The sequence below is a fragment of the Gasterosteus aculeatus genome, chromosome Y (genome assembly GCF_964276395.1).
Source record: "Gasterosteus aculeatus chromosome Y, fGasAcu3.hap1.1, whole genome shotgun sequence".
Taxonomy (NCBI): Eukaryota; Metazoa; Chordata; class Actinopteri; order Perciformes; family Gasterosteidae; genus Gasterosteus; species Gasterosteus aculeatus.
This window is the reverse complement of record NC_135709.1, coordinates 6966811-6988988: the sequence shown is the minus strand read 5'-3', so window position 1 is coordinate 6988988 and position 22178 is coordinate 6966811. Positions and strand designations below refer to the sequence as shown.

General features: G+C 45.4%; 1 protein-coding gene across 10 annotated transcripts in view; it reads right to left on the bottom strand.

The window, feature by feature from the left end:
- Nucleotides 1–3125: 3125 nt before the first annotated feature.
- Nucleotides 3126–22178, bottom strand: part of LOC120812772 (uncharacterized) — a 32462-nt gene continuing 13409 nt past the window's right edge. For 2 of the 10 annotated variants that reach the window (XM_078097449.1, XM_078097450.1), the window contains 8 exons: nucleotides 21350–21460; nucleotides 21155–21211; nucleotides 20895–21047; nucleotides 20520–20700; nucleotides 19047–19106; nucleotides 17383–17480; nucleotides 17095–17204; nucleotides 3126–4694 (listed from right to left, as the gene is read on the bottom strand). In XM_078097449.1, coding sequence (XP_077953575.1) covers nucleotides 4286–4694; nucleotides 17095–17204; nucleotides 17383–17480; nucleotides 19047–19106; nucleotides 20520–20700; nucleotides 20895–21047; nucleotides 21155–21211; nucleotides 21350–21460 — 1179 coding nt within the window. In that variant the 3' untranslated portion in view covers nucleotides 3126–4285. Of the gene's footprint in view, nucleotides 4695–9060; nucleotides 16553–17094; nucleotides 17205–17382; nucleotides 17481–19046; nucleotides 19107–20519; nucleotides 20701–20894; nucleotides 21048–21154; nucleotides 21212–21349; nucleotides 21461–22178 lie in introns of those variants that run through there. The other 8 variants (XM_040168973.2, XM_078097454.1, XM_078097453.1 and 5 more) reach the window with 7 other exon arrangements.

Below are 22178 nucleotides of genomic sequence, written 5' to 3'. Positions count from 1 at the left end.
GGCCGGAGGAGATTGGAGAGGAGATAGGTATGGTAAGAACCGACTTCGAGGGACCCGAAGAAGAAATCCTTTTAGGTTCAACATTCCTGTCCGCGTGATCTGCTAACTGTTGCACACATCATATATAGTGGATGCATACACGTAGATGGTGTGATATTTCTGGGCTAGGATGTATTCTGTGTCTATTATACTCGGTTTAGATTTTTTGTACTGTTTAGGGATTTCCATGACTGCTGCATTCACCCGTATTCACTGATATAGATATTTAGCGTTTAGATTGGTGGTTTCTTTTGATTTTTTTTTGGTTTACATAATGAATTATGTAAAAAGGGGGAATTGATAATCAAAAGTTATTTTCATGGGCTTAGTTGGGGGTTTGCTGTCTTGTCTTGATTTAAGAGTTAGGTAAGGGGGAAGCAGGATCTGCCAAGCAGGCAGACACGAGTCCGACAGGATGGGGAGTCAGTTTATGTCCTGGCTGAGGAATGTAAGGTCTGCGGGTCAACTAGAAGATTTACCAGCCAAAGGGGGGTTAGAGACACACCAACACTATTCAACATACACACTCTGTTTACGATGTTTACGTTAAGTCAGGAGTCTGGACATTGGATGTGACCGGATCTTAGATGCGGGAGGTGGAAGGTCCTCCTCTACGCCAGTTTAGGGCCAATAGAAATATTTCCTTCTCTGTCTTTCAAGGGTTATAAAACATGATGTTCTTGCTGATGTTAGTTAGTTGTTCTTCCGGCCTGTGTGCTGCCTGAACTGCTCCTGCCTTTGCAAACGCAGCGCTGATACTTGACCTGTGATCTGACAAATACATTTTCCAGAACGAGAGAAGTTATTCGGCTGAATTTTTGATAACCCCGACCAGGCTCCAAATCTCGAACACGTATTCTTACAGTAGTGAAGGCATTAATTTGTTTTTTTTTCGACTTTCGGGTTGCCCAAGGTCGTTCAAACTGACCAGGGATCAAATTTCTTTGACCCCTTTTAAACGTTTAAAAAGTCTTACAGCAGCTCTCCATCCAATATTGTGTTTCCAGTGCTTATCATCCACAGTCTCAAGGGTCTCTGGAGAGATTCCATCAGATGCTGAAGTCTATGTTTCGCACTTGGGTCGAGAGTGGGATGATGGTCTCCCACTGCTGTTGTTTTCAGTGCGTGAAACGACTCAAGAGTCACTGGGGTTCAGCCCAGCGGATTTGGTCTTTGGCCATTCAGTCCGTGGTCCATTGAAGTTGTTGCGTGAGAGGTGGGGCGCAGAGACCACTGAACCGCAAAACAATGTGCTAGACTACGTCTGTGCATTTCGTGAACGCTTGCACAAGGCTTATGCTTGTGCTCAAGAAGCTCTATCATCCACTCAGTCGACGATGAAGACCCGTTATGACCGCAAGTCTGTTCACCGCTCATTTCAGGCAGGTGACTTAATCTTGGTGTTGTTGCCTGTTCTTGGGTCCGCCCTCCAGGCTAAGTTTTCGGGGCCTTATGAGGTAGAGTCCCCGATTAGTGACACTGACTATGCTATTGGCACGCCAGACAGACGTCGTAAGACTCACGTGTGTCACATTAATATGTTGAAGCCGTATGTCTCCCGGGAGACTGGGACTGAGAGTGTGTGCCCTGTGCTTGTAGTTTCTGCAACTCCTATGGTCTCCCCCTATTCTCCAGAGGAGGACGGCCTGAGATGTTCAGAACTTTGAAAATTTAAGATTTGCCTAATATTCTTGCCCACTTGTCGGATTCTCGCGCTAAGGAGTTTTTTTCTGAGTTGTTTTCAGATGTTCCATCGCAGACTAATGTCCTTACTCACGAGATCAATGTGGGTGACCATCAGTCCATCAAGCAGCATGCTTATCGGCTTAATCTGACAAAAATAGCTGCTGTGAGTTCGGATGTGCAGTACTTGGTGGATCACAGGTTAGCTGAACCGTGTTCCAGTGCCTGGAGCTCCCCGTGTATCTTAGTTCCAAAGCCTGATGGAACATTTTGTTTCTGTACTGATTACCGTAAGGTCAATGCTGTGACCAAGCCTGACTCGTTTCCACTCCCACGCATGGAGGACTGCATGGATCGAGAGGGCTCAGGCCGTTTTGTCACCGAGCTTGACTTGCTAAAGGGATATTGGCAAGTCCCCTTGACCCCCCGTGCTGCTGAAATTTCTGCATTTGTTACCCCCGACTGCTTAATGCAGTAATCAGTCATGGCTTTTGGACTTTTGGCAACGCTCCAGCCAGTTTCCAGCGCCTGATGAGTAAGGTTTTAGTTGGCCTGCAGAACTGTGAGGTGTATCTAGACGACATAGTCCTACACTCATCTTCTTGGACCAGTCACCATGAGCTCATAAGGATGGTTTTCCATCGGCTCAGTGATGCCTCACTGACCTTGAACTTGGCCAAGTGTGAATTTGGAAAAGCCATCGTAACATACTTGGGAAAACAAGTTGGCCAAGGTCAGGTTCGCCCTGTGGAGGCCAAGATTGAGGCCATTGTTGATTTCACAACTCCCAAAACCAAGCGTGAGATGCGCCGGTCCTGGGGATGGCCGGCTACTACCGTAGTTTTTGCCGAAGCTTTTCTGATGTTGTGTTGCCCCTTACTAATCTGCTTCGTAACAACACCAATTTTGCATGGTCTGTTGAAACGCCTTGGCGTTTCAAAACGCCAAGGCGGAACTACTTTATAGTCACTGTGTATCTCATCGTTATTAGCGAGTGAGTTCTAATATCGATCATATTCCTTAAGGTTTTGGAGATGACTCGTATTTGTTCGGTACACACAGTATTGCTTATCTTCCCCCCAATATCTAACGTGGATGATGGTGAAGTAGGTTGTTAAGACGATACATTCGTGATACTCGTTCTAACACTTTATTGAGTTAAGGAACCTTTTGAATATGTTCTCACCCGGGACCTATATGTTTGACCTATAACCCCTCCGTCGAGTGAGCTCGCCGTTACATACCGATTAGGTCCCTAATGCCCTTGGGGGATGACTGGTACCTCTATGTATCAAGATAAGGGCACTCACCGGCCGCAGCCGCAGGTTTCGAAGCGGTGTTCTTGTCATTCAGACCCTTGGAGGAGGCACCTCAGTGGAAAGGAATCCTCCGGAAACAAATGGTCTTTTGTTCCGCAAAAAGGAGAATTTTTATTTATATAAAAAAGCGAAAAAGGTTTACAAAAATTTTATAGAAAACAATAAAAGCAGTTATATCTTTCAAACCCTGGAGGTTAAAAAGGCAGTGCATCAATAGTTAATGAGCTAGATTCCCCGTCTTCGTGTGAGCAAGAAAAGAAGTAAACGCCTTTTGTGTGTTAAAACATGTTGGCTTATATAGTTTTTTAGCAGAAGCAATGTGCGTCACCGGGGTTTCGTTTGCGTCGATCGCAGTTTCGGTTCACATTTTCACACCTTAAAACAGGTTTGTGCGTTATTTGCGCTACTAAGCGCTCTATACAGGAAAACATTTTCACACCATAAAGCAGGTTCGTGCATTATTTATGCTACTAAGCGCTTTATACAGGAATATTTTCACACCTTAAAGCAGGTTCGTGAAACGGCTTCACACTTCAAGGCAGGTTCATGAAACGGCTTCACACCTCAAGGCGCTATTTGCGCTACTAAGTGTCTATACAGGAAAACAGCTTTACATATCAAACGGAAACATTCTTTTTATCTTTTTGGTGCAGGACTCTTGGTGCACAAAGCAAAGCATTATGTTTTTGTAAGCATTTTTGTTTTACGCAGTATCCGGCTATACAACACCCTCCTTGTCAAATAAAAATGGTTTATAACCAACATAGTCTTGCAGTTGCCAGAAAAACACGTTGTCGGACCGGGGGAGGAGCAGAATTCCCCAGATGCCATCATCATCGATGAACATAATTTTACCAGGTTTGAACCTTTGGGTTGCGTCGGGAATGATCCCATGGTCGGAGATTTGCAAGATAACCCCGTTCTTCACTTTTCCCGCAACGGGGCTGCCCGGAGTGGGTTCGAAGGCTGGGAAGCGCTCGTAATCGCACTCACCCGTCTGCATGTGGGTGATTCTGCTCCAGCCGGTGATGGTCGTGATTGAGTTGAAGGAGAGGCGTACATCAGCTTTGAGTGACCTCATAAAAAACAGTTTGGGAGCGCAGGCAAGGAGGGTGGTAGCGCAAGCAGCAATATCGCGTAGAACGTTCACTCTGTGCGGTCCCTGCGAGGGGTCAGCCTTCTCCGGCTTGGTGAGGGATAATCCCTCGTGGGCCTGGGCCCATTTGGCACCGTGGCGTCTTCTGCTACCGGGGGAGAGTGGGTGCGGATCGGCCCGACAACCGCGGTCCGTCGCAGGTCGAGGGCCTGGACGACGGCGGACGAGTTGCTCGGCGATCAGCTCGTTGATCTCCCTGTTCCAGGTCCGTTCTCTTCTTCCGACGCAGTTGTCGCAATGGCACAGGGGGCTTAGGACCCGAATGTTGCCTCGTGCTGTCAAGGGGGTCTGGGTCTGGGTTGGATCCGGGGTCCCCGAGTTGGAGTCTGGCCATCGCCTTGGTGGTTGCAGAGACAGTGTCAGGGGTGGCGTCGGGACGTCCACCTCTCCCCAGGACGTCGTGCTGCCAAGGGGTCGCAGGTCTCTCCCTCGAAGTGTCGTCTGGCCTCATCGTCTGCGCGCAGGCGTTCCTCCTCTCGTTGTCCTTGAACGTCTTCCTAAATTTGTAGGAGTTGCAATCAAAAGGTAAATACAGCCACTTGCGGTAGCCATGTCCGGTAGGCTGCCGCAGTGGTTTGTGGGGGTATTGGATCCGTGTGTCCCAGAGGTAGGCAATACACATGGGTTTGCCGGTCCCCTGAGGGTAGGGGATGTGTATTACTGGCGGCCTCCTATGGGAGGCCGTTGTGGGGGCAAGGTTCTAACCATAGACCGGTTAGATGTCCGGTCTCCTCTCTTTGCCCGCCTTGTGGTATAATACAAATAGGGCACTAGAATATAAAACGGTTCTCCTCCTATGAAGTAGAATAAAAGGCAACCAAGGCCGCCGATCAGCCATTTGTACAGGATTATCCCGAGGATTCGGCGGCCGAGTACATAATGGTAAGTTTCCAGGCGCATTAGAATGGATAAACAAAGTGATGCAAAACCTAACTTGATCAATCGGACGATTGTTTTGTCCGGGCATGTGGCTTCTGCCACGATATTGGGTATAGTTAGAATTAACCCAATGGTCCCCATTGCAGGATTCCACCATTCTATTTGGAGGTCATGATCCAAGAATAAACCGTAAAATATCACACACATGGAGGGTATCCTGGTGCGCAGAAAGTAACCTCGGGTGAAGTTTAACAACAGGTAGGAGCTAAGAAACCCGATCCTGTGTGTAGTTGGGAGCTTTTATAAGAATATCCAGAATATGCAAATGACGGAGTTTATCATTAATCTGAGGAGGTCGTATGTTACCGGACTGAAGATTTCTTCTTGTGAAGTGGTGTCGTTATCGGAGGAGTTTGCCATCATTCCTACTCATTGTCTTGATTTTGAGCTTGAGTGTGAATTTTATCTGTTGAGACCGCTGCTCTTATACAGGTAAGCGCGAGGCGCACATCCTGCGCCGCTGCCTGGCAAAGGATGTGTTTTTTTTGTTGTTTGTTTTTTTACCTTTTCTTCACCCTTTGTTTGCACTGTCAGAGTTTGCCACTTATTCTGGGTCTGCCTTGAGTGTTATAGTCTTGATCCCAGCTTGCGGCTTCTTTCATGGTGCCGGCGGAGAGGATTAATTTCCCATTATCGCTACTTATATATCTCCTTCTCATTTGGTTTAGTTCCCACTTCTCAATGGCTCTTCTTACCTTTTGGGGGCTATATAATGTTTTGTATTTGTAATGGTTCTGGTCCGTATTAGTGCTTTCGCTGTAATATCCGAATCGGAGGCCGGGGGTATTGGTATTGGACGCCCTGCTTGTGGTCTGACCATATGGATACATATGGGAAGTTGTATTCTGCCTCCTGGGGTTCGTATACTGTCGGGAAGCAACTGTATTCACCCCCTTGGGGGCAACCTCGTTCTAACTCCCCTTGGGTGTGGTGGTGAACATATTTCGTCCCTCCCTTTGTTATTTCCTTTTTAGTGCCAATAGGCCGCCTGACTCGCTATACCATGTGGTTTCCCATTTTGAGCCCAGTTTTTTTCCCGTAAAGAGAGTTTTGGTTACATGTTAGTGCTGCGTACTGTTGGTTCCAGAACTTTGTCATGTAATAGTGCACGGCGTCTTTGGTTTCTTTGGCCTTTGTGAGGCTGTCATCGGCGCACTTGTACACTATGTCACGCCATTCTTGTGGCGCCCAGGAGAGGTCTAGGGGATCTAAAAATACGCCTACTTGCTACTTGTACGCTGGCTCTAGTATTATTGGCCCAGGTTTCGTTTATTCCTGTTCCTCCAGCCCATCTACTTTTCATTAATCCCTGCGCTCTGTATTTACCGAAAAACACAGATTTAAGCGCTTTACCTAGCTTTTCCGGGGTCTTTATATCGCTGTATGTGAGGTTGGCCTTCTTTTGGGTTTCCGCACTTCTTTTTGCTAGGGTCTTTAGGATGCATTCCTGTAAGTTGTTGTCCCATTTAGTAAAATTATTTTTATTCCATGCCTGTACCTTGGGATGCATATGGTTTGGTATGTGCCAGTAGATTTCCGCTTTTGTCTCATCCTGGGATAACCTCACTTTTGGCGTATGTTGTTTGGCGAACTTAATATTGTTCTTCATCATTACGGGCTTTCCAGAACTTTATTATCCCTATAGTTCTCCCTATTCTTATGTTAAGGAGGGTCCAATTAAAGAATGAGTTTTGCGTTATGTCCGTTGCTTCTAACGCGCAGTATTGGCACCTGTCATGTAGATTGGTGTTGGTCTGTGTGCTGTGGACTATGTTGTTTAGTTCTACCGTAAATATCCCTTGCTCAACCTCTGGTAGGTTGATTAACGTTAGCAGGCCAGAGGTGACATCGAGTATAGCATTTTGGTTTTTAAAGCCCTGATAGTACTCAGTCATGCTTGAGGTGTCTTTAAACCAATCTACAACCCGGTCGCCATCTGTTTTCCACATAATAGATGTTAAGGCTCCCTTGTGCTTGGGAACCAGTACTAGATTTCGATGGGTAAACAACATTGGGAACTTCATGTTTGTTAGCTTAGCACCAGAAGTTGGTTGATGATTAGCAAGGAGATGGACATTAATTTGTGCGTCGCATTCATTCACTTTGCTCATGACGTCCACTTGAATGTTCCTCTTTTGGCTAAATCGGTTGTGAAAGCTTGCATTTCCCAAAACTGCTCATTTGCGATGTTTACGGCCTGTTTTTAGGCGATCGCCATCAAGTTAAAAACTGAAATGACAACAAATGGTCGCACAAAATCTAACTGTCATTTTGATCACCGCACTGATATGAACGCTCAGGTCAATGTAAACAGTAACATTACATTATGGCTCAATTCAGTACATCCCGTAACTTACTCTCAACCAATCAGAACGCTTGATTTCATCTGCCCCGTATTATAAAAGAATATACGATACGGGATATGAAACATAATCAGTAGTCGAATTGCAAGCAGCCAGTTGAATGGTAAATTTATGCTACTCTGTTGAGTTCATATCTAAATCGGACTTCAGTGCCTCCCCAGCCACGAACCTCACTGCACGTCACTGGTGTAAACACTGCATGAAAAGTGGGATTTTCGGCAGTATGCGGCACTGTAAATTGTCGTGGAATTTCAGGTTTGCGGCTGTTCATAGGAATTTGCGGGCAACGCCGAAAACTGCCGTAAATTGTCAGAAATTGATGTGGGCCTCCCTTGGCAGTTGTCCCCCCATGACACCCCTCCTCCTAATTCTAGGGGAGGCTTTGACATGTAAATGAAAATGCTGTGAGCTATACAAATGCAAATCAGGGTCGCAGAGGGAGTTTTAGCCCAGGTGAGATTTTTTTAAAAGGTAAGAAAATCTCTGGTACAAATAGATCAGGCTCAGTAGCCAAATTATAGACTCTTACATTATAGCTTGAATTGATTTATTTAATTCAAATATGCTAGATTACTGTGTACGCCATTAGCAATGGCAAATGCAATGGCATTTGGCAAATTATGTAAAAAAGATACACAAAATAACTTCTTTAAAAAATTAGTTTTAATAATATACTATAATATAATAGCATAATATAAATATAAATAAATAAAATGAGGCGGGTGACCAATAGCGACAGATCTGGCAACCAATCACGAGTGATTGAAAGTTGTGGTTTCATCCAATCATGAACAAGGAAACTCGAGCCTTGTCTGCCCAGGTGTGGTTTTGCTGCCAATCACAAGTGATTTTATTTGTTAGTAAGTTGTGGTTTCATCCAATAAGGAGTAAGGATATTCAAGCCCACTCGGCTCGGCCACCCGCGGTTTCGCTGCATTCATATGCTAATTCGGGCCATTCGCACCTCCGCCAGCTCTCCACCTACGTCATGGTTTGTTTCCGACAATTTGTGGCACAGACAGACGCGACGTGCGCGGGTTGCAAATTGTCGGAAATTAGGGCGATTTCCGGGCGTTTACAGGGACGAAAATCTCACTTTTCATGCAGTGAAACTAGGGATGGGAAGATTCACTGGTTCGCATCGATGCATCGGCGTAAATGCTCACGATGCGATGGCCCTAATCAAAATGAATCGCGGTGCATCGTTTCTAACATTTTTTCATCGGTATAATCCGATGTATTTATACAGATTTGTGTGTAGACGAACACCACTCCTCTCTAACCGTTTCGCTCATCTCCACTGCTGTCAGTGGCCGATTCTCGTGAAGTCTCGCGCGAGTTGAAGGAGAGCGCGTGGGAGAGCGTTACCATGGCGGATGGAGAGTTAGACGTCCGGAAAACTTGCGATAAATCCTAGGTTTGGCAACACTTTGGATTTCCAAAGAAATTCGATAAATCCCATGCCATCTGTAAAATATGTCGTGCTGCTGTAGCCGGCGCGGTCTATGTCTCGCCGACTACTGCGTTGTTGTTCAGGTGCACTGATAACAGGACGCTGACATTCCCTTAGGCACTTTATTCTGCAGAAATCAAATAAAAATATGGACGTGATTCTCCTCCATACACAACCAGTAACCTCCCCTCAGCCACCGGTGAGCAGACTGACAGTTGAATTACATTCATTCAAAAGCATAAAACAAAATACAACTAATAAAAATAACTATGGAGAATAAATGTCCGCATCAAACTGTTTTCTCTCCGATCACATTGCATCTTCTCCTTAGGAAATATATCCTCTATTCACACATACTACAACATAAATACCTACAGGATTACACCACAATTGGCGGACTTCCTAACGTAATACATATAAATGAACATCACATTTGCTGAACATGGTAATAAAATAAAATAGAATAAAAGTACATACCTGCAGAAATCAAATAAAAACATGGACGTGATTCTTCTCCAAAAAAAAGAAACACTGAAACATATAGGCTACCCGCATGGAGACAAAATGGCGAAAGCTAACGACACACGCATAGAGCAAGGTGGTTAGCTAGCTATTGCAACGTCCCATTATTCACCTCAAATATAAATTAAAAGAACACAAAACCACTCGTCCCATATGCCCTTACAATATTACACATAAAGAAATGATCAAGTGTACCTAAACAGACAGTGAAATACATTAATTTGGTCTTAATGCTCACGTTGCGTACGGTACGTACCTCCCCTCAGCCACCGGTGAGCAGACTGACGAGGGAACGCAATGCCAGTCAAACAATACACTCTACCCACAAGAGGGCGCTGTTACACAAAATAATATAACTCCTAATACCAAAGCTAATTATATACACAGGACAGAAAAAATATTTTGGAGAAATAAAACACAGTAACGTGAACCAAACACAATTGAAAACAAAAAAAGATTTACATATTTACTTAGACCTGTTACATTCACCCCTCTTTAATTTCACCAAAATCCTTCACATTCACATGGTCCGAGACATCCCTCGGAATCTAATTCCTCACACAGCATATCAAGCTACTTACGAGGTAAGTCCAAAGAAAACCGTAGCTGATCAGGCTACTATCCTTTTTTAGTAAATATGGTGCCTTATACACCATATTTTGTCATGACACTCATTCACCAATTTGCAACCCCGATCAGAATGTATCCAATAAGCAAAACTTAACGCTACACTCTAACACAGACGCTCTGTCTGAAATAAGTTGAACAACGACAGCGATCTTTTATTGACCCCATCAACGAAACCCTTGGTGAGCGGTTTCTGCACCATGTTCTCAATCAAACGATTGACTGCCTTCACAACCCTCCCAGTACGTGTCCTGACCACCTGTCCCCCAGGCCTCTGCGCTAGTGTGGGTGTTCGCCTATCAGCTATCGTAACAGGAGAGGTGACGTTTGAGGGTCCCGTCTCACCTAAGTCAAGAGCTGCAGTCAGAGAGCCAGAGTCAGACTGGGTTCTCGTCGACGTACGTCGAACAGAGTCTCTGGACAGAGAGTGGTACATCTTGTCCTCCATTTCGGACTCATCAACTCCCTCCACCAACTCAGACTCGACATCGGATGCCGCACCCAACCATGAACAGGTGCAGTCCTCAGAAGCGTCTGCTGCCAGGTTACTCAAAGCATCGACAGAGGGTGGCTGGGACTCACTACTCACATCCGAAGCATCCTCATCCAACTCCTCTCCGCTTTGTTCTGAGACAGGTAAGAAACTCAAGTCCAACATTAGATTCCGATGAACGACCTTGGTTCTTCCGCTCTCATCCCTGACTTTGTAGACGTGAGTCTGAGGATTCCGGTCCACAATGGTATACACGGTGGGCTCCCACTTGTCCGCCAGCTTCCTCTTCCCTCTTTCCGCTTTATTAGCAAGCAAAACTCGGTCGCCAACGTTCAAGTGGGTTCCACGTACTCTCTTGTTATAGCCATCAGCCTGGTGTTGCTGTTCTTTCCTCGCGTGCTGCTGAGCTATGCCTGCAGCCACATGAAGGTTCGCCATCAGCTTCTCTGCATAGGTCTTATAATTCACCACGACCGGATCCTTCAAGACCTGTTTGAAGACCATATCCACTCGGAGTCTCGGGACTCGATCGTACATCAGGTAGAACGGAGGATATCCAGTGGTTTCATGAATGGTGGCATTATATGCAAAGGTCAAAGTCTGTATCTGTTGCGCCCAGTGTTGTTTGGCTGTCAGCGGTAGGGCACGCAACATACTGCCTAGCGTCCGATAAACCTTTCGGTTTGTCCATTTCCCATAGGATGGTATGCAGTCGTTTTCGTAATTCCTGTGAGGTCGAGGAGTTCGGCTAAGAGTTTACTTTCAAAGTTGGCTCCCTGATCGGAATGTATTCGCCCCGAAAAACCATAAATGCAGAACACGTTATCCCATAACTTCTTCGCTACTTGCTTTGCAGTTTGGTTAACACAAGGGAACGCATGGGCCAATTTTGTGAAGTGGTCTGTTATGACCAATACATCCACAGATCTTTGCTTACTGTCCTCGGCGCTCCAAAAATCAATGCACACCAGTTCCATGGGTGCCGAAGTCCGAATGCTCTCCAAGGGAGCCCGAGCAGCTGGTTCAGGGGTTTTTGCCACGATACAGCGTTGACAACATTTCACATACTCCTTGATGTCTCTTCCCATTTGCGACCAGAAGAAACCTCTGTCGGGCAAGATGTGCTGTTCTAGCCTGCCCTTGATGTCCAGCGAGGTCATGTACGCCGGCGAGAGCCTTGGCCCTCAAGCTAACAGGCAGCACAAACTGATAACTCTTCTCTCTGCTCAATGGATCTCTGGTTACCCTATATAGGACTCCGTCCTCAACTTTTAGATGATGCCACTGTTTGCACAGTGTCTGGGCCGTAGGAGCTAACTTACTTCTCCTTCGTCTAGGTCGTGGCTCACCCATCTGAACGAGTGACAAGACTTCCCTGATATCTGGATCATTTTCCTGACTGCTCCTTAGCTCGCCGATAGAGAGGACTGAAGGTGCGTCTTGATCTGAAGGCACCACCTGGGGAAAAGCATTGAGAAATTGCGTTGCTCTTATCTAGGCTCCCTTTTCCCACTCTACATGAGCTTCACAAGTAGACCTCACATCCAGGGGTTCTTTACTGCCGACTGGCCTATCATGAGAGGTATCCATGGTTATGCAACCGCCCGCATCGTGTGCCTGAAGACACAGGATTTTGCACCGAAAGAGGTCCTGGACTCTTAGTCCTTTCATATGACTCACTGATTAACCTCTGACCCACTGACTTAGCAAAAGGATCTCTGCTTAGAGCATCCGCCACAATGTTCTTTATCCCAGGGATGTGTTTGATATTGAAAGTATACAGGGAAAGTTTTGCCACCCACCTTTGTTCGCAAGCCTCGAGCTTTGGTTTGGTCATTATGTAGGTCAAGGGATTATTGTCAGTCCACACTGTAAAAGTGTGTCCCTTCAACCTGTGGCTGAACTTTTCACAAACACTCCATTTGAGCGCCAAGAATTGGCGCTAGGCTATGAGGAGGATACCTCTTTTGTGAACCAGTAAGGGTCTTGCTGGCAAAGGCAATCGGACGTGCCTTCGTTTCTCCTTCTGGTATCTGGGACAGGACTGCCCCAAGGCCATCAAGAGACGCATCAATGGACAGAACCAAGGGCCTAGAGAAGTCTGGATGGGTGAGGACCGCACAGTTCAGGAGCTTCTCCTTAAGGCTAACGAAGGCAGAATTGCAGTCCAGGGTCCAGTCTGCCAGCTTGAGCTTTCTGTAGACTCCTGGATTCCGACTGTACTTTCCGGCCTTCCCTCTTCGTTTCTGGCCTGCTGTGAGAGCAAACAGGGGTTTTGCGATGGAGCAGCAATTTGGTATGAAGTGCTGATAATAAAAAAACATCCCAGGTTTCTGTTGGCATGTCAACGGCATGTGCTGCCGCAGGCCGGTCGATGGAAGCTACGCTAACCCAGCTAGGTCATAAGTCTGCAACACAGGGAGAGACTGCTGAGGCCTCATCTGCACATCTGACCAGGCCTCATCGCTGTCTCCATCCACGTGTCGGTCCCGGATTTAAATGTTTATTTAAATGGTAAAAGTCTTTCCTTTTCAAATCGGGCCACCATTGGTTGAGCTTTATGTTCCAATAGCTACAAAAATGTAAACTTCCGGCCCACCTTGCAGGGTAACACACTCAAAAAGCTTGATTGGATGCCCTGAACCACAAAAAAAATTAAAATAAATAACAGTTGAATACATGTACTTTATTCATATCTCATATACGTTTCTTTACATTTATACACAAATACAGAAAACAGTTTTCACCCAGAAAACCAACAGGCAATAATTACATTTGCTTTTTGGCACCCAGATGTATTTCCTGCCTGGAGCCTTTTCTTCCCCACACTGCAGCCGGTTGGATTGGATTCATCGAGCCCGAAAGCAGTGTTCAATGTGTAGCTCTGCTCCCTCAGGAGATACAGCAACCCGCACACCAACAGCTCTTGAGGGCGACCGTCCTCCTGACCAACGCATGGATTTCTGCTCTCCGTGCATCATACACAAGGAGCGTTTGCAGCTCTCGCAGAGACAGCAAAATGGGAGATATTGTTGTTTTTCTCTGTGACGTAGCGCCTTTGAGGCCAACGCCTACACAGGATGGTGGTGTCAAGGACTCACTGAGGTTTGAGTTGGAATGAGGTGCAGGCAAGAAAGAAGCCGCGCTCTGGGATGCAATTAACTATTCTATTTTATTACCTTTCGTTGGTCTCCAGCAAAACAGAAAAAACAAACACTTGTAATGGCCAAACAGGAACAAAATGAATCAAATAACAACAACCTCTCTGCAGGTGACTTCACTCCAGACTCTCTTGGCGTTTCCCTTTCCCCTCGCTTTTATACAGCCTTCCCGTCAATTGGACTAAATGGGAGAAACCAACTGGCAGGGAGTTCTGTCAGGTCTAATTGAACATGCTGTATCCTAAACAGTTATGATAATAATTCACATACATTCTTATATAATGTCAACACTGTTGATGTACATGTGAACAATTATATAATCAAGTGCTGACATTAAGGTTCACCTTTAGGCGGTTACATATATATTCTGTGCCCTGTCCCAAACAAGGAATGCACTAGCCCACTTGTCAGTCAATTTGGGGAACAGGCTCTTCCTTTTCACATTCTCTCTTGTTTTTGTTCACAGGTTAGACCTGTTGCAGCTTTCAAACCCAGATTCAATTTTGCACAGAATACTCCTCCTAAGTCCCAAACCCACAGACTGTTTCTTAAAGGTTGCAAAAGGATAACATGTAAAGTTGTGTGAAAAGAAATGTCCTAACCACTATAGATTAGTCTGCTAATGAGCTTTTTCAGAAAACCGTCTTCCTAATCCTAACCGGGCACAAGTCAACCAACTACATTGATATCAGTTCAAACAAAAAAAAAATCTAAATCTTAAGAAAAAATAGAAAGTTTGGGGAACGTGTCTGTTATCAAACTAACCTGCAAGGCCTCACCACGTCATGCTACCACACAGAAACATAGAGAGGCTTTTCTTTCTACATCTACGAGTCAATCAAACTAATCCAACAAGGCACAGAACAAAGAAATGGATATGGTACAATGTAAGACCACAAACATGACATGTCATTTTCGTCCCCGGTCAAAGCTCTGCTCCCAAGGCGTCTTCACAAAGCCACGTCCGCAGAGCCTCCCTAATGAAAGCGCAGCGTTTGTCGCAGACTGGCGCCGGAACCGCTGTTGCGATAAACTCGTAAACTCAAACTTAGCTTACAAGAGCCTAAACTGCTTGCCATAGTTTAAATGCCTTTAACCCGTTGGGATCTGTTATCAGTGAGATATGGAGCACTGTTGGCAGCGAACTTATCAGATGTGAGTGTATAAAGGCAGGGAGGGGCACCACTACGTCGTCCAGGAACCAGTTCTTTCTCACTTTCTACAGATTTTATATCGTGGGTTGCGCGACCAAGCGGCAACTGTTTGGATTTAGCTGACATTTATTATTCTGCCCTTCACATGGATCCCTGTACTAGTCTACATGGCGTTCCTACCTGGCGAGCATTGTGAGAACAAATAATAATAACAAATAAGGTCTGTAAGATTTCATCCTTCAGAATGGCATTAGCACTTCAATCATGATGCATGGAGTAGCTAGCTTTGTCATATTGTCTTTAGTGAGTTTTATTATGCGAGACGTAAGACTGACAAAGGCAAAATGAGGAAGAATGAGCTGATGGGTTGGATTTTGTGTTTGAAGATTTTCTGTAATGTAGTCATTTAAACACACTTGTGATCCATTCACTCAACCAAAACCATCAGAGTCACGTTAACCAACAACAACATCATACGAGGGTATGTAACTTGTTCACAAAAGGGGGCGAGTGTCCGTCACCCTTCTTTGTTGAAGCGCCACTTTGTAGACCACCGGGTCCGAAACCCCCCCCACATGCAGACTGTTGCTGAAGGGTGGAGTAGTGTGGGAGGGGTGTGGGGGAGGTTTATGGAGCAGCAAGTTCTGCAGGACAATCTGCGGGAGCCAAGTCGGTGGGGGGTGGTGGTGGGGAAGTGGGGCGGGTGACCCTCAATTTCCACCAACTCCGTAACGGCTGCGTAACGGCTCCGGCACGGCGGCGGAGTCAAAAGGTTTCCATTAAATTCAATGTGTGTATTTCCACTGACTGCGGGACGGCCGCGTTCCGACTCCGGCGATCCGCAGCCCTCCGGAGCAAATACGCAGAGCTTCTATTTTTGCCGGATGCCGGAGCGCTGCGCAGCACTACAGTGCAGAGTACGCAGGACAGGAAGTTAAGCAAAACAACCGAACAGTCAGAAACAAAATAAATGATCCATTTAATTTTCAAAATGAAATACACCGTGCTTATGGCGGATCATATTTCCCTACACTACACCTTGAAAACATCATAATGGGCGGAGACAGGCCTGTTTAAGTTTTTTTAAGTTGATAGAAACTACATATTGCACGATCACACCAGAATTCGCGAGATTACATGGGACCTCGTGACGTCAGATGTCAATCATGGCCGCAGCCGTTCCGCAACAAATCCGGACCTGGTGGGTATTGACGGACGACGGAACGCGGAGCTGTCACGCAGCTTAGCCGTTCCGCAGCCGTTCCGCATTTGGTGGAAATCGGGGGTTACACTCCGCTTAAATCTTAGTCTTTTTCAGAAGCACGAGGTTAATGCAGTCTTACATGAAAGTCGTAGCTCATCCGCACGGCTCCTCCGAATGGGGTCTCGGTTGCGCGTGTGTGACCGCCGGTCTGCGGGAGAAGTCGAAAACAAGCCGGGTACCTTGTTACTTTGCGATGGCGCAATGGAAATCGGCTTCATGGGTTTTGGTCTGAACACCAACGGGGGAACGAGAGAAACGTGTGTGGAGGGAGGTTTCAGAGCGCAGCTGCTAGAGGATTTGCTTTGGATTTTCAAAATCTCACCAAGAGGTGGGTGGGATGCAGCACCGTTACTCGATTTTAATGACGTTCAACATGTTTCTGTAATTAGACGGAAAGAGAAATGTCAGACAGTGAACGTCACTCCCCCATACGGCTCAACAACGAGCTGTAGGAAGATTTTAACACTCAAGGTCAGAAGCTTTCAATGCGGTAACATAACAGGTTTAACTGGGCGACGACAAAATCAACGGGATGAACAGTTCGGAGAAATTGAGAAATTTCCAAAAACGGAATATGATTATTGTTATTATTAACAGCCAAAGCCTGAGTGGTGTGTGAATACATTTATAAATTCTAAGCATAAGCAGGGCATAGGTTCCGAAATCAACTCTTTGGTTAAAAATGTACCTGAGCTAAAATGTGGTTAATGTTATTAGCGGCACTGCACAAGTCATTTGATCTCACCACTGAACAAGCAGTAACTCGCATGGCCTTCTGACTTTTTTTTTATCTCCTCTGGTGCTAATGGTTTTAATGCTAACAAAACGCTAGCTTTAAACTCATTTAATTAAAATGGTTACATATTTATCTAAATATTTCTCGACAGGAACAAGAAAACAATGTCAAAGAGCAGAACTCACTTTTCTGATATTTCAGTGTCTAGTGGAGTTGCAGTTGCTTTGGCTCCTGGGAAGAGTCCACCTTCTCCATGACTTTGTTCCAGATCCTCCTCGTTCCTACAGCATCGAACCTGTTTTAGGAAATAAATATTAACAGAAGAGTTTCAAAAATGGAAATCAGTTGCGGCTGAAAGCGACATAACTCAACAGTCTCACATATCCTCTGCACTTTGGGTGCGTCATAAATCCAAACCGGAGTTCCCCCGGGATATGAAACAGCTTAGAGGCTGGGGTCAAAGGTCAACTCACCTTCCACACAAGCAGCAATATGAGCGCTAGGAGTGGAATGAACAGTAAGGAGAGAAAGCTTTGCTCCACCACCGCAGACAGGGCTCTCGTTTCAGAATCTGGGGGAAAAAACACAGTAAAACGTAACAATTTAAAGATTTACATGTTAACAATAATCAGTGCTGTAGTGGTAAAATTAGAGGTGGGTAAACTCTGAATTTTGTGATCATACAGACCTCGACGCGATGCGAAGCAACGCAACACAAAGCGTCACGACTCTTGTAAGGCTGTCCTGGCTATATTGCATTATGTTATCAGTAAAAGTCATATACAATCATTGACAATGAATACATGTGTTTGTAGTTTATTCAATTTAAGAAAACAGTAAAGAAAAGTATGTCAACACAACACAACAAGACAATTGCAGATTAAGAACTATCTACACACGGAGTCTCCTTTTTACAGTAGTGCCCAGAGGGCCTCCTTGTCCTCCACGTCAGGTCCTGCCTTGCACAGAGGAGTCATGAACCCCAGAACACGTGTTGTGGGGTTCATGGCTCCTATGTGCATCTCCTCTCTCTATTCGACCTGGTGTTTCTCCTCTCCCTGTGCTCTCTGCATCATTGCCTGTCCTATCACTGCCTGAAAAAATATGTTGAATTTCAGAGTTAACCAGTTAAGCACCCTGTCAATTACACTGGTAACATAAGTTAAAGGAACACTCATGTACTACCTATGTCATCATAAATAGTCTATACAGTATGTTTTTTTTCACATTGAGAACTGACTTGTTTTCTAATCTACGCGTCACCAGGTGTTTTTCTTGTCCTTTTACCGTGCACGACCAGCGAACACAGAGCGCACGACTACTACCCCCCCCGTCGGTCATTCCGCCCGCAACGACTACTACACCCCCTCCCCGTCGGACCTTCTCGAACGGTCGGCGAAATATTGTCTGACATGAAACCGGTCCGTGAGGTAAAAAAGGTTGGGGACCACTGGGCTGATCCACAACGTGTATGTGTTTACATACCTCCTGGATCCTGATTGGTGTCGCTGCTGCAGCCGCAAGGCACTAATTGGATGGTCACAGACCGTAATACAGCGCAGATGAAAATGATTCAGACTACGGCGTTTATATGTTCAACAATAGGAAACGTAGTCTTGTTTTAACATTACACCAAGTTTATTTCGGATTATTCCAACGGAAGAATACAAGGCGCAGGGAACTTTGAGGTGCGTAAAAGCCACTTAGAGGTGCGCAAACGCTATTTATAGGTGCGTAACCGCTATTTCCAAAATTCTAGAGGTGCGTAAATGGCGTTTACGTGCGTTTACCCTCCACTACAGCCCTGACAATAATTAGACCCAAGAGGTTGGAAATCTTGAGGAGGTTTTAACTTCGCTCTAGTCTTGCTTTCGTGTAAAAAAAACAAACATCATTACTGAACTAGACACAAAAAACCTGCTTCTGACACTCCAGCATGCCCGACGAGATGAGATACGATACAGCACACAAAGAACTGATGTGAATTTCGAGGGACTGCAGCTTCGTGGGCAACAGGGCTGACTTCGCTGTCAAATGTGGCAAAACACAGGCGAAAGCCACTCTGACATACCAGCTGGGCTGGTTTCTGCCACAAGAACACAGACCCGACACCTGACTGAACCCAAAACATACTTACGCTGTTTGCAGCCTGCGCAGTTTGCGCACTCTGTGTCTTTACTGCTGGCGGCTGGTGTTGCTGTAGTGTGGGGGCGGGGGGTTAGTGAGGGCCTTATGGTGAAAACATGTCATTGTCAGGTGCTAAAAAGTAGCTCAATAGTGCCTTTTTCATGCTGCCGCCCCTCTCCCCCCCTCCCTCCCTGCACACACACACACACATGGTCCACGCTTAGATTGGAAGATTGCTCAGTAAACAACACCTACACAATGAGGTTTCGGACATTTTCTTCCCTCTCACATGTGCTACCTGAGCACGGTGTCGACTGCTGGTTCGAATTTGTAGCCCTGATCATAAAAATTGCGCCGGAAGTGTGACCTAGATTCTCAACTCAGGCAGCAAAGCACTGGAAAGGTCACGTGTGTGGGATTCAGTGGATGGTAATTAAAGTAGTGTGGAGGTTCCATCTGAAGACCCCTGATGCGACGCCGCGGGGTTTTTCGTGACAGCCGAGTGCTTCGGACGATGATTTGCGGGCAGGAACGCGGCTTGTGTTGTGACCATGTGCTTTGGAAAGCACAAAAAGGCTCTTTCGAGAGCTGCGGTTTGGTATGTCCTTTTTGTGCCACCGTGGAAACGTTGCAGAGCCTCGCAAGTAACACAAACCCTTCTGTTATCAGCCGCAGGTGAGTGTATACCCAATGGAAACCTGTTCCGTTTCTACCAAGACTTACCTTTGAGCCAATCATGCTGTAACTAAACACTGACAGGTCAGCCATTTGTTTCAAATAAATGCTTCCAAAAAACAGTTGGCAGTCAGACAATAGATGCGGAACTGTCAGAGTGGGATGTGGACACAATGCCGATGTTGGGTCTCCACCCGTCCCGTGCCACATGAGAGAAATCCACACCCGTGAGTCTCTGCCAGAGAACGCTAGCCTTAGACTGATTGTTATCTCTGACCAGTCTTTGTTGTCTTATCGTAGCATCACGCGGCTCACATCTCGGTGGGTGATTCATTGTGGCAATGAAACATGTCAGATAACCACGTTAGCACCTGACATTTGCCAGTCCACCACAATTTATGTTGTAGCTTTCTCCCAGAGAGTCAGAAAGTCACAGCTGTGTCTTATTTTTGTTTTAAACCTAAGCTTCTCTCACTCAACACCCCCCCCCCCACCACCACGCAAACCCCGCCCCTCAAAACGCCAGCAAAGTTTAGAGCTGATTTGATGAGAATTCGAAACCAGAGGGGATCTAACGTGCATATTGAGGAGCACCAATAAATTCGCAGGTTTTATACTTTGCGATTGAAAAGTACTTCTACAGGTGATGCTGTGTGCACAGTAAAGACCTCAGTGAGAAGACCCAGCGGAAAAGGCCATAGGGTTAATAATGGCAGCCAAATACACAACCATGACGTGGATGGTTTTCTGTAAAGGAGCACAAATAGCAGGCTAACACGTGTAAATACTGAGTCAAATAAACATTCACCATTTAAATAATCTGCTGTTGTTACTGCGTATGGTGTTGTGGGACAGGGAGGAGGGTCGCAGTCATCGGAATCTTCTTTATTCTGTGCAGCTCTAAGGAAGTCTTTGACAAAGTCAAAGTACTGTGCCGTCTGCCACCTCTCTTGCCTGTAGTGGCACTCAAAGTCGTACATGATCAGTTCCTGCAAAGACACACGTCAACATTAGTCGCATCTTCTACATTACATTACATTACAGGTCATTTAGCTGACGCTTTTATTCAAAGCGATTTACATTATATTGCATTTCAAAAAACAAACAAAACAAAACAACTGAGTATGTTTTCCATCTAGCAATGGACATGTTGAGAAATCATACCACTGCCATGTGAACTTACCAAAGAGCCCATGTTGAGCCGCAGTTCTTGGAACATTTGGATGAATATGCTAATATCTTTTCTGTTGGAGGAAATGTTTCCAAACGTATGTGCTAAACCTTTTAAGCTCTCCTCCAAGTAGAAGACGTTTAATTTCACCCAACACATCCCTCCCTGAAAGAGGAAGCATGTATGGCATTAATTGAGCAATGTGTACATAACAGACTGCATATCCACTAACGTACAATAATCCTCGCAGAGCGGATGCCACCACATCTTACCTTTTCCCTCAGAACGTAATGTACAGGAATTTTGTAATCTTCAGGAATATTTTGTCTCTGTAAAACAAATTACATTTTCGAAAACAGCCAGCCCTCTTGGAATCAACAGAACTTCAAACAAATAATGAAATTTATCCCAAACTGGAGTTTGGCGTTAGCCGGTAATGTTGTAGTGAATCGCAGCATTGTTCTCACCAGAATAGAGAGTCTAGAGATGTCATCTGTCACTGGGTTGATGTCAAATCTGCTTGAATGTACCCCGAGCGTGATGAACAGCAGTACATGGACACAGAGGCGTATCCAAATCTGCAGATCCAACACAGGACAAACACAAGATGTTTTGACAATTGTCCAATAATGACCAATTAGCCATAATAAATAACAACATAAGACATGATGATCTACTCCTTGTGGCCGGCGGGTCAAGCGGGTGCACTGATGTTCCTCAGCACACCTCGATGAGCAGCCTGATTGGCTTATGAAGCCACGACGACCCACTGGAACCAAGTGGGTTAAAAATGCAATGTAAGTCGGTTTAGATAAAAGCTAAATTACCTGTACTTTTTTTTACTATTACTGGCAAGCTAACGTTGGCAAGCTAACATTAGCAAGAGTTTGTTTCTTCTACTATCACACGTTTTCTGATTACTAGTCTATTGAGTCTAACTTGTAAGGGGGTTTTTTGGGGAGTTTTTCCTGTGCCGATGGTGGGTTTCGGGGTAGAGGATGTTGTATGTGTACAGACTGTAAAGCCCTCTGAGGCAAATTTGTAATATGCGATTATGGGCTATACAAAATAAAATGACTTGACTTGACTTGAACTGTGAGCTAAATAGAATTCCTGTTGCGTGTTTAAAGTTTGGCAATGTAACGTTAAGTTATGTGACGATACTTTAGTACTGCCAACATTCTTTCAAATAAAAAAATGCTAGTTAGCTGGCTAGCTCAGAGCCAGAACCGGTTCCCATGTCTTAGCCGCATAGAAGCAAATATATATATATTCATTTAATATACATTTAAATTG